Below are 12,836 nucleotides of genomic sequence, written 5' to 3'. Positions count from 1 at the left end.
GGTCTGGATTTAATCCACCCAAGGGTACTGAGGGAATTGGCAGATGTCATTACCAAGGCTTTGGCCATTATCTTTGAAGACTCTTGGAGGTCAGGAGAGGTGCCGGATGAGTGGAAAAAGGCAAACGTAGTGCCCATCTTTAAAAAAGGAAAGAAGGACAATCCAGGGAACTACAGACCAGTCAGCTTTACCTCAGTCCCTGGGAAAATAATGGAGGGGATCCCCAAAGAATCCATTTTGGAGCACTTGGAAGAGTGGAAAGTGATCCAAAGTAGCCAACACGGATTCACCAAAGGCAAGTCCTGCCTGACCACTCTGATTAGCTTCTATGATGAGGTAACAGGTTCTGTGGACATGTGGAAGTCAGTGGACGTGATATACCTTGACTTCAGCAAAGCTCTTGATACGGTCTTCCTCAACATTCTTGTCCATAAGTTAAGGAAATATGGATTGGATCCTTGGACTATAAGATGGATAGAAAGCTGGCTTGGCGGTCGGGCCCAATGGGTAGTGGGCAATGGCTCAATATCTAGATAGTGGTCAGTTTCAAGTGGAGTACCCCAAGGCTCGGTTCTGGGGCTGGTGTTGTTCAACATCTTTATTAACGACCTGGATAGGGGACTGGATTGCACAAAACTAGGGGGAGAGGTCGGTATGTTGGAGGGTAGAAATAGAATCCAGAGTGACCTGGATAAATTGGAAGATTGGGCCAAAAGAAATCTGATGTGGTTCAACAAGGAGAAGTGTAGAGTCTTGCACCTGGGGCAGAAGAATCCCAAGCATTGTTATAAATTTGAGACCGACTGGCTCAGCAGCAGTACAATGGAAAGGGACCTAAGGGTTATGGTGGATGAAAGGCTGGATATGAGTAAACAGTGTGCCCTTGTAGCCAAGAAGGCTAACGGCATATGAGTGTGCATTAGGAGGAGCATTTTGAGCACATCCAGAGAAGTGGTTTTTCCCCTCTGTTCAGCACTGGTGAGGCCACATCTGGAATATCATGTCCAGTTTTGGGCCCCCTAGTATAAAAAGGGTGTGGATTTGCTGGATCAGGTTCAGCGGAGGGCAACAAAAATTATTAAGGGGCTGGCGCACAAGACCTATGAGGAGAGGCTGAGGGATCTGGGCTTGTTTAGTTTACAGAAGAGAAGACTGAGGGGTGATTTAATAGCAGCCTTCAACTTCCTGAAGGGGAGCTCTAACGAGGAGGGTGAGAAGCTGTTCTCAGTAGTGTCAGATGGCAGAACGAGGTGTAATGGTCTGCAGTTAAAGAGGGAGAAGTGTAGGTTGGATATGAGAAAAAACTACTTTACTAGGAGTGTGGTGAAGCACTGGAATGCGTTGCCTAGAGAGGTGGTGGATTCTCCATCCCTCGAGGTTTTTAAGTCCTGGTTTGACAAGGTCCTGGCTGGGATGACTTAGTGGGGATTGATCCTGCATGAAGCAGGCTAGACTGGATGACCTCCTGAGGTCCCTTCCAGTCCTATGATACTATGAAGTGCCTGGCCCAGGATCACACAGGATTTATGGGGAGCAGAGCTGTAATCCCAAGTTTCCTGGGCCTTTGGTTAGTGCTCTGACCACTGGGACATCCTTCCCCTCTGGGATGTTAATAATAATAATATTGAAAATGATAGTATCATGTTTGTATGGAACTCAGGCATTTTGGCCAACCCTGAGAAATCGGGTCAGGGCCCCACGTCTTGAGCTTTGGTTGAAAGTCAGGAGATGCTTTTAAAAATATGGTCGAGTTTGGGTTCCCATTTCTGAGCCATCAGGGTTACACACAAGTCGCGTTTCCAAGCTGGAAACTTGCTTGAGACCATTGGTGGAAAGGTGGGAGTCTGATGTGCTAACATGGCGCCAGGAGCTGGGACTTTAATAGCACTGCCAAATACTCTGAGGCTCGCAGCATGTCGCGAGAGCTGGCCATGGCAGGAGGCTTTCCCATGCTTGCAGGCTGGTGTCTCTGCCCTCTGAAGCCAAGCAGTGGGAGTTCTTCTGGGGCCCAGCTGGATGCATTCAGTGGCCACTGGCAAGGTGTGCTGGAAGCGATTCCCCTGGAGCACAGGAGAGGGCAGCTCCCAGGAGGAGCAGCAGACATACTCTTGGGGCAGGTAGCAGCCCCCCAGACAAGCAGAGCGGGGAGACAGGCAGAGATATCAGGCACAGTAGCAGTCAGGTCTCACTGATGGGCTGCCAGGGCAGTGGCCAACAGATCCCATGCCCAGGGCCAGGGTTACTTTAGGAGATGGGCTGGGAGAGGAGAGAGGTGGCCTGGGTCTGACCTGAGGCCCGGGGAGCAGGCATCAGAGGGCAGTAATGGGGGCTTTTCAGCTACAATCCATAGAAAAATCAGCCTAAAAGCACCAGCTTATCCATGGGCATCGCCACCCCACAGCCCCTCTGCTGCTGGGCCGCACAGCCTCTCCTGCAGCCCAGCCGCAGTGAGAGAGCCCAGCCCCAGTCTGGGGTTCCCTGCAGTCAGCTGCTGCAGCATCAGCACAAATATTCGCCAGCTCCACAAGGCCCAGGCCTCAGAATGCATCGCATGGGGCTGCCCCAACACCGAGCTCTTCCCACTTCCCTTCTGTTTGTACCCAGAAGGGAGGGGTGGGGGGCCTCTGAGCCTCCAGAAGGCCACAGCCAGCCCCAGAGAGCTCACCTTAAGGCTTTGGAATCAGTTACACCAGAGCGACGGCTCCCCTGCAAACCCTGTAGGAGTTTAGAAACTGGCTTTGTCACAGAAATTGCTAAGTGGCTCGGGACAAGTGTTCCATCCATGTGCAGAATACATTTCGTTATGTGCACCAAGGCCTGCCTGGATGTGCACCACCAGTAGAAACACAAAGCCCAAGCCGTGGGTGTTCTGCTAAACAGCTGGGCAGCACTGGAATCTCTCCGGAGTGGCTACAGAATTGCACAGTTTACAGGGAACATTGCTTGAGACCCACCCATCTGAACAACACCTCTCTCCGCAGCTGTAACAGAGCAGAGATAGAGCACTTGCACAGTAATAGCCGGCCCTTAATGCGTAGGGCAAGGCCAGGGAAGACCTGCAAGAGGGCCTTTGCTTCCAAGATACTGTTGCTTGTGGCAGCTGTGTGGAGGCGTGGTTGTGCGAAGTTGGAGAACAGTGTGGTTTCAGGGGGTGGGGGGATTATAAACTATGTTTACACAATAGCTGGAGGGTCATTCCCTGCTCAGGGATATTTAGCACATTAGCTACATCAGAGCCAGGAGTGGTAGATGTGCCGTGGCAACGTCCGTGTCCGGCCAGGGACGGGTGCTACTGGCTATGTGTTATGCATAGAAACCGAAGGAAGACATAATAAAGCACAAAAGGACATACTTGTCTGCAGAAAGGAGTGTGGTGTGGAATTGCCCTGGGAAATAGCAGGCACCAGTGTAACTAGACAGAGTGAATATGGCACAACTAGCCTTTTCTTCACCATTTGTGATGAAGTTGGGGGGGGTGTGAAATCAATGAGAAGACCTGTGGCACCTTATAGACCAATGGATTTATTGGAGTGTAAAGACCCACTTTATCTGGGCTGTGTGAGGATTTTTTTCTCCTGGTTGGGTTGTATGTGTTTCCTGGTGCTTTGTAGTAACCCAAGGTGAGTGCATCAGTTTCCCCAGGCACGGCACCAGTGCATAGTGGGGATGGGAGTTTTGGTGTGATGACTTCTCACACAGACATTGGCCCTCATGCCTTTTGTAACCTAGGCAACCAGGTGACAGCTTTCTTCTCTAGAAACAGGACAAAGGAGAGCAGAGGGGCCTGGCTGGTTTGAATTGGAACTGGGCAGTTGGGGAGGGAGGCAGTCTTAGTTGATCGCAGAGGGAGGAAGGAGGCCAGAGCCTGGCTTGGGGACCCCCTCTGTGCAAGATGGATTGTACTGATGGCTTCTGGCTTCTGACAAGTCTGTTCTACACTATGTCCCTGTCGCCTTGTAACTCGTCTGTTCTGTCTGCTGGATAAGAGTCACATCTGGCTGTGGGCGGAGTGCAGGGCCGCCCCCCCCCCCCCCCCCCCCCCCCCGCACTCCATGACACTATTCCTCCAGACCTCAGAGTCCATCTGCTGGCAACCAGATCGTTCACTGAGCCCAGGGTTTTGTTTATAGCATTACATGCCTGGGACTGTCCCACATTGCCTGTAAGACAGACTTGCTAGTTGGGGCTTGGGGCCTTTGACTTGTGGGCACTTCAGGCTGGCCACAGTGGCCAAAGGCAGTCAGCCAGCCCTTGGCGGGATGCAGTGCCCTGAGCACTGACCCTGCATGCACACCAAAGGAAGGGGGGGGATCCTGGCACTTCTTGGCTTTCACCGCTAAGTGTCACCGACACTGAAGTTATGAGGCTGCCAGACTCATGCCAGCCTGTTGGCACTGAAGAATGCCCACTTGCACCAGTCTTACCTCTTGTCCAGCACTGTTCCTCTTCAGGGCTGTTATTCGGGCAAGGCCCCAGTGGAGACATGTAGGTCGCCACTGAGCTGGGGGGCTCGGAACTGCTCTTGGAATGGTTTTGTATTCTAGTCGCAGAGGGGGAGCCATGTTCGTCTGTAGCCTCACAAAAACAGGCGCTCCGGTCACGCCTTAGAGAATAACAATTTTATTTATTAGGTAAGGAGCTTTCGTGGTTCTTCAGCTGTGGATATAATCCACTGAAGTGAGTCTCACCCAGGAAACTTCATTACCTAGCAGATAAAATTGTTCATTTTTAAGGTACTCCAGGACGGCTTGTTTCTATATTCTCGTGATTTGTTTAGGGGGTATAAGCTACCTTGGGTGAGGCTAGTCTGGTATAACAGCCATAGTTGTACTGGGTCTGCGTCTACCCTAAACTCAGTCTGGTAAAATTCCCTCTTGGCCTCACCTGCCAGCGGGCAGCACCACTCAATGCTCTGCCCTCTGCTGGCTTTGCTCTGTGCCATAGTCAGTCCAGGACATGCCCATCTTGCTGACCCAGTGGTTCCCACTGGCAGAGGAAAAGGTGCCACCTAGCGTGGATCAGTGTTTAAGGAACCATAGCTGCGTCTACACGTGCACGCTACTTCGAAGTAGCGGCACCAACTTCGAAATAGCGCCCGTCGCGTCTACACGCATCAGGCGCTATTTCGAAGTTAACTTCGACGTTAGGCGGCAAGACGTCGAAGTCGCTAACCTCATGAGGAGATAGGAATAGCGCCCTACTTCGACGTTCAACGTCGAAGTAGGGACTGTGTAGACGATCCGCGTCCCGCAACGTCGAAATTGCTGGGTCCTCCATGGCGGCCATCAGCTGGGGGGTTGAGAGATGCTCTCTCTCCAGCCCCTGCGGGGCTCTATGGTCACCGTGGGCAGCAGCCCTTAGCCCAGGGCTTCTGGCTGCTTCTGCAGCAGCTGGGGATCTATGCTGCAGGCACAGGGTCTGCAACCAGTTGTCAGCTCTGTGTATCTTGTGTTGTTTAGTGCAACTGTGTCTGGGAGGGGCCCTTTAAGGGAGCGGCTTGCTGTTGAGTCCGCCCTGTGACCCTGTCTGCAGCTGTGCCTGGCATCCCTATTTCGATGTGTGCTACTTTGACGTGTAGACGTTCCCTCGCAGCGCCTATTTCGATGTGGTGCCGCGCAACGTCGAAGTTGAACGTCGACGTTGCCAGCCCTGGAGGACGTGTAGACGTTATTCATCGAAATAGCCTATTTCGATGTTGCTACATCGAAATAAGCTATTTCGATGTTGGCTTCACGTGTAGACGTAGCCCATTTGTCCCAGGGAAGAGGGGGTGTTCATGGGTAGGGTTTTGCTTGTTCAAATTTTCCTTTGGCATTAGAACAAAAAGCCTTGCAGGAACGTTATCTAACCCATGCACCTATGTGTGTTTAACTGTTCTGCATAGTGGGACCCACACCACATCACAGCAAAAGAATGTATCCTTTATAGCCTAAGTTCAGCAGACCCTGGCCTTTAACACAAACTGTAGAGGTGCCTGACCTAAGCTCTAGAGGGTCCAGGTTCAAGTCCCCCAGGAAGAGATTACGTACAGCCTTGGGAAGCCCCCAGAATCTCCTAGCTAGGGCCCCTGTTGGCTCTGGGGTAGCGTACAAGGGAAGTGGGTGTATACTTGTTCTTCAATTTGGGCACATCAGTTCAGTGTGTGTTTTTGTTTTGTTGTTTGTTTTTCATAGAATCATAAAATAGTAGGACTGGAAGGGACCTGGAGAGGCCATCGAGTCCAGCCCCCTGCCCCCACGGCAGGACCAAGCACTTTCTAGACCATCCCTGAAAGCCATCTATCTAACCTCTTCTTAAATAGCTCCAGTGATGGAGATTCTACCACCTCCCTTGGCAATTCGTTCCAGTGTTTGATCACCCTGACAGTAAGGAACTTTTTCCTAATGTCCAACCTGAACCTCCTCTGCTGCAATTTAAGTCCATTACCTCTTGTTCTATCCTCAGAGGCAAGGAAGAACAAGTTCCCTCCCTCTGCCTTATGACACCCTTTTAGATACCTGAAAACTGCTATCATGTCCCCCCTCAATCTTCTCCTTTCCAAACTAAACAAGCCCAATTCTCTCAGCCTTCCCTCATAGGTCATGTTCTCTAGACCATTGATCATTCTCGTTGCTCTCCGCTGGACCCTCTCCAATTTCTCCACATCCTTCCTGAACTGCGGTGCCCAGAACTGGACACAATACTCCAGCTGAGGCCTAACCAGCGCAGAGTAGAGCAGGAGAATGACTTCTCGTGTTTTGTTCACAACACACCTGTTAATGCATCCGAAAATCATGTTTGCTTTTTTTGCAACAGCATCACACTGTTGACTCATATTTAACTTGTGGTCCACTATAACCCCTAGATCCCTTTCTGCTGTACTCATTCCTAGGCAGTCCTTTCCCATTCTGTATGTGTGACACTGATTGTTCCTTCCTAAGTGCAGCACTTTGCATTTGTCCTTATTAAACTTCATCCTGTTTACCTCAGCCCATTTCTCCAGTTTATCCAGATCCTTTTGAATTATGACCCTATCCTCCAAAGAAGTTGTAACCCCTCCCAGCTTGGTGTCAACTGCAAACTTAATAAGTGTACTTTCTATGTCAATACCTAAATCGTTAATGAAGATATTGAACAGAACCGGTCCTAAAACAGACCCCTGCGGAACCTCACTAGTTATGCTTTTCCAGCAAGATTGAAAGCCATTAATAACTACTCTCTGGGTACGGTTACCCAGCCAGTTGTTCACCCACCTTATAGTAGCCCCATCTAAGTTGTATTTGCGTAGTTTATTGATAAGTATATTATGTGAGACCGTGTCAAATGCTTTACTGAAGTCTAGGTATAGCACATCCACCGCTTCTCCCTTATCCACAAGGCTCGTTATTCTATCAAAGAAAGCTATTAGATTGGTTTGACATGATCTGTTTTTAACAAAACCATGCTGGCTGTTCCCTATCACCTCACCACCTTCCAATTGCTTGCCGATGATTTCTTTAATGACCTGCTCCATTATCTTTCCTGGCACAGAAGTTAAGCTGACTGGCCTGTAGTTTCCTGGGTTATTCTTGTTCCCCTTTTTATAAATGGGTACTATATTTGCCCTTTTCTAGTCTTCTGGAATCTCTCCCGTCTCCGATGATTTTCCAAAAATGATTGCTAAAGGCTCAGATACCTCTTCTATCAGCTCCTTGAGGATTCTAGGATGCATTTCATCAGGCCCTGGTGATTTGCAGGCATCTAATTTTTCTAAGTAAATTTTAATTTGTTCTTTTTGTTTCGGTTGGAGGGAGTTGGGTGTGTTTTTGTGTCTCACTTATGTGGGTCCTGCCATCCAGAAAGGGTCCCCACCCACCACTGTAAGAAACATAAGTTGCTTTTACTTCTGAGTCCAAAGCACACGTGTAAAGTACAAAAACACTGAAATGTTGTCGAGTGGGATTTTCAAAAGCTCAGAAATGTCTATGTCTGCTTGGCTGTCCACAGGCAGACTTGTGGTCCTAAATCGCTGAGGAAATTGAAAACAACTTCCCTGTATTGCATCTTTACAAAGAGGAGGAAGATAGTTTTGTGGGTAAGGCAGTGGACTAGGAGTCAAAAGACCTGGTTTGATTCCTGACTCTGCCACAGACTTCCTGCATGGCTCTGGGAAAATCACTTAATCTTCCTGTGCCTTTATTCCTACTCCATTACATTCCCAATACACTCATCCCTTGCTGCATGAGCACAATTGGTTCCCAAATTTCCCATTAAAATATGTGTAAAAGTCTCTGATTTGTTCCAAGTGCTTGTAACGTTACATAAACCAGTTGAGTTTAGGTACGTTCCTGATGTATTTGAATAGTTTGGCACCAGAAATCAGATGCCCTGTATGTATGTAGAGCAAGGATTCCCAGCCTATGGGTCAGGACCCAAACATGGGTCACCATTAGATTTGTTAAGGGTTGCCAGCCAGAGCAGCCAGGCTGGACTAGTGCAGCTGTCAGACAGCTCCATGCGGCTGAAAACAGGGCATGGATGGGAACGGCCTGGCAGCCGAGGGGTGCCTGCCTCAGTCAGCTCCTGTACAACACGCCCCGCTCCAGCTGCTCTGCTCAGGACGACATGGTTGATCCCGGGATTGTCTTTAGGGCCTGCCACATGCCGCAGATCCTGTCCGAAGCTGTGAGCCATGCACTGGGCGGCCAGCCCAATGGGGGGGCGGATGCACAAGCTTTGGATCGTGTTCAGGTGAACAGTAGGAATGATAGTCTGACCTGTTACAGCTCATTGATTTGCAGGCCAGAGGGGACTCCAATGGGCAGGACTTCCTGCCCAGGGCAGAGGGGCACCTGCTTGTGGGCCAGGCAGCAGGCAGGTCGAGTGGAGCAGGAAGGAGCTGTGCCCCCATCACTGGCTGGAATGGCTCTGCGTCTCTCCATTCATCAGAGCCTCAGTGACAGGCAGGGCTGTCCTGGGGCAGGAGGGTGGGGGGAGGGCAAGGCAAAAGCCCCAAGTGCCCAGGTGTGAGGCCCAGAGCAACCCCCTACCCATGCTCTGCCCCTGCCCTCCAAGCAATGCCGCCGGGGGGTGTTATGGAGCTTGGCTCCACAGCAGCAGGGTCGCCCCCCATTCATCACCCTGCCCCACTGCACCCCACTCTGCCCAACTGTGCCTCGCTTCTCTGTGGTGGCCCTGGGGCCAGGGAAGCAGGAGACGCAAAGTGCAGTAGCCTTGCAGGGTGGTGCGGGTGCTGAGCTCTTGCCACTCAAGTAGTGAGTGGGGGGCGACCCCACCGCTGCCGTGCCAGGCCTCACAGTCCCCAGCCCCTCCCATCCATAGGACGGTTGAGGCGGTTGCTGCAGAGCCATGGGCGCCCATCCCACTTCATCCTATGGATGGGCCAGCTCTGAGGCCAGGCACTGTCCTGGAGCATCTCAGGGCAGGGTGAAGGTGAATGGCACCAGTGCTGACCTCTAGCAGGTTCCACCACCCCCCAGCCTGCAACCAGCAGAGACAAACGGAGCACCACGGTCAGCCAGCGTGTGAACAGCTGCCTCCTCTGGCCTGCCTGTCCTGTACAGGGCAGTGCTGGAGCCCTTCATGGGGGCCCAGCAGGGGCTGCAATGCTACTCATGCAGGTCTCGATCTTGGCCAGTGAAACAGGGTCTGACTCTGCAAAGCAAGCACCCGGCAGCATCAAGGCAACCTCAGTCCTGGAACCAGAGCTCAACTTGTGCCAGAGCTGAGCCCGAGCACCTCTAGGCCTGGCAGCTCCAAGCCCTGGCACCTCTCTGGGCCTGGCAGTTCACAGCCCCAGCACTTCTCTGGGCCTGGCAGTTCACAGCCCCAACACCTCTCTGGGCCTGGCAGGTCTGAGCCTTGGCACCTCCCTGGGCTTTTAAAAGTGATGGTGCCATGGCTCCTGGCCCCCCATTCCGCCACTCTGGCTGCAGTGAGAAGGCACCAGAGTGACTGGAAGGCTGGAGAAGACACCTCCCAGAAGAGCCATAAAGAGCTGGCGCGGTCTGAGCTGCCCCAGACCCTCCACCGGCTGTGGGTGGCTCACCCTGGAGAGTAGAGACACAGGCCAGGGGCCCCCAGCTGCTCATCCTAGGTAGGTGGAGGGTCTGAGGCTCGTCTCAGCAGCCTGGGCTCCCTGTGCCTCTCTTACTACAGCCCAGCTCCAGTTTAGCCTGGGCCAATGGCAGAGCCCACAGTGAAAAGGAGCAGGGCAGGGGATGGCCATTGTGGGATCAGGGTTCTTGCAGAGAAGGGCTGGCCAGCAATGGGAAATGGGGCCGGGGGCGGGTAACTCAGTGAAGAAGGCAGCGAGGGGTCCGGGAAGTGATGAGAATTGGGGGGGAACATGGGGAGGGTAACTCCGTGAAGGATGCCAAGGGGGGGCCAGCCAGTGATGGGAACTGAGGGTAACTCCATTAAGGTGGGGGAGGGGCTGCCAGTGTAGAACACACGTTTTGGGAGGAAGGAAGACTTCAGGAGGGGGAATGTGTTGGAGTCCCCCTGCGCCTCATAACCAAAGGCATCTGGCAGTGGCTGGGGTTTGCTGGTGGGCTGCAGAGGCTGGAGCTGCTTGAGCAGGGCAGTGGCTACAGACACTCAGGGGTGACCTACCCTGTTTGGCTGGTTGTGAGTGTCCAGGCTGCCGGGCAGGCTTGAGCGCTTCCCGCTGGCCCAGTTCATGCCCCACAAGGGCAGGGCACTCCTCGGGGTTCTGAAGGGACATACAGGGTATTGTGCCAGCGCAGCAGGTGCAAATGTAACTGCCAACAGGTGGACTTCAACATGTGACCTCTGGAGCTTAGCGCATGAGCTTCTAAAGCCTTAGCTCAAACTGTAAAGGCTCATGCACTGAGATCTCTGGCTTGAGTCTGTCTCTGGGCAGATACACAAGCTCTGCAGGCAGAACAAGTCGAGCTTGTAATGTGCCAGGTGGTGCACTGCCTGGAGCAGGGGAGCTGACTGCAGGGCCCAGCAGCAGACCAGACCGACACAGGGCTGAAGAAATAAGTAAGGGATGCCCCATAGGAAGCCCAGAGCAGCCGTCTCAGGGTGTCCTCCCGGGCTTGGCAGAAGACAAAGGCTGGGTGGTTCTTTTCCTGAGGGCTTCAGGACCTATGTCATGACATAAGCAGCACAGTCCTCATCCCCTGATGCTGGTGAGCCCGCATGGCGAGACACACCCAAGGTGGCCAAGTCAGCCCAGGGACCCCCAAGTCCTGACTCCCAGTCTGATCCGCCAACCTGCGTTCCCCTTCGTGAGCTGTGTCACTCACCTGGGCTGACTGGCTGGACTCTGCCCGCGTAGCTGCCTGCTCCTGTCTCTCCAGGTTCTTGATGGAGTCGTAAATGTTCTCAGAGCAGCTCTTGCTGAGAGAGTGAGGGAAAAGCCCAGCTCCCGCTGCAGCCCCAGTCCTACGTGATCCCATGTGACTGACGCTGAGTTGGTGGGCGGGGGGGAACCTGGCCAGGTCATCCAGGGACAGCGTGGGGTGCACGTTCACCATGGGAGAGATGCACAGTGCCGGAGAGCAGCTGCTCCTCTTGGCACAGTAAGGGCTTTGGAACGAGCTCAGCACCGGCCGGGAGCCTTTACCCTGTCCCACGGCTCGAGTCGGGGGCTCGCTGCCAAAGCCATTGTCTTTGACCATGGGCTGCAAAGTTCCCGAGCCCGACCACAAGCCCTTATCCCCCATGGGAATGTCAGGGTCCCTGGGATCCCCTGTGTACAGCTCTTCTGGCTGCGTGTAGGCCAAAGGCTGCTCTTGGCCAGCTCCAGCAGGCTGTAGGCCAGTTCTGTCCAAGGTGTCCCTAGAGATAGGCTCGGGGGCCTCTGGGAGCAGCTCCCACACAGGCCTGGGCTGGCCAATCGGGGGCAGCTCCTTCACATACTTTGCCGGGATGTAGAAGGGCCGGGTGTCCTTCCTCTTCTGAACATGCCACCAGTGGCTGTTTGTTCTCCTCAGCAGGATGTACCGCTCGTTGGGCTTTATGGAAATGAGTGTCCCATCCTTGGTCACGTACTCAAACTCATACTCCACAAGGACATACACCTCGTCTGGTGTGCCTGCCAGCTCCATGTCTGGCCAAGGACAGCTGCACTGGGCAGCCACGGCTTGGGAAGGGCTCGATTCCTCTGCCTGAAAGACACAAATCAGAGGACAAGGTGACACCAGGCCATCCCTGCCAGCACCTGCTTCCCCTGGGGCTTTGGGGCAGCTCTTTCAGCCACCAGCTGTACTCCAGAAGACCTGGTTTCAGCTGAACCTAAATGTCACCTTTTCATGGGGTAGGGAATTAAAGAGCAAATATAGTCTGAGGGCTGTATTTCGGTGGTGGCTCCAGTCAGACCAACAGGGCCATGCATGGAAAGTGGGCTGCAGCTTTAACCATGACCCAGCAAGCTGCATGTAGCTAAGAAATCCCTGGCAGAAGCCCTGTATCCATTTCTTACAGCCAAAAACAAAATTAAATAACCTTTAGCCCCACTCACCCTCATATTAACATCTTCTGATAGCTGGTGGTAAGTCCTTTGAGGGCCCAGTACCCCATAACACACCAGTTATGCAGCATCTCACTCAAGTAAGAGACCATCAGAAACACCTCACCTGACCTCCTGCATGCTGCAGGCCACAGAATCTCACCCGCCCACTCCCGCGAGAGACTCCGAGCCTTGGGCTGAGTTACCAAAGTCCTCAAATCATGGGTTAAACACTTCACGTTACAGAGAATTCCCTTCTTCCTCTAGTTTAAACCTGCAAGTGACTCATGGCCCATGTTGCAGCAGAGCATTAGCACCAGCCCCACACATACATACTGTCGCTACCAATCTGACCTAGGGGGCAAATGCCTTCCCT

General features: G+C 52.8%; 1 protein-coding gene across 2 annotated transcripts in view; it reads right to left on the bottom strand.

The window, feature by feature from the left end:
- Positions 1 to 12,836, bottom strand: part of ARHGAP27 (Rho GTPase activating protein 27) — an 81,392-nt gene that overhangs the window by 49,465 nt on the left and 19,091 nt on the right. The window contains exon 2 of one of the 2 annotated variants that reach the window (XM_074978860.1): positions 11,256 to 12,119. In XM_074978860.1, coding sequence (XP_074834961.1) covers positions 11,256 to 12,059 — 804 coding nt within the window. In that variant the 5' untranslated portion in view covers positions 12,060 to 12,119. Of the gene's footprint in view, positions 1 to 10,593; positions 11,107 to 11,255; positions 12,120 to 12,836 lie in introns of those variants that run through there. The other variant, XM_074978862.1, reaches the window with a different exon arrangement.

The sequence above is a fragment of the Carettochelys insculpta genome, chromosome 28 (assembly GCF_033958435.1).
Source record: "Carettochelys insculpta isolate YL-2023 chromosome 28, ASM3395843v1, whole genome shotgun sequence".
In the NCBI taxonomy this organism is placed as follows: domain Eukaryota; kingdom Metazoa; phylum Chordata; order Testudines; family Carettochelyidae; genus Carettochelys; species Carettochelys insculpta.
This window is presented reverse-complemented; position numbering and strand designations above follow the sequence as displayed.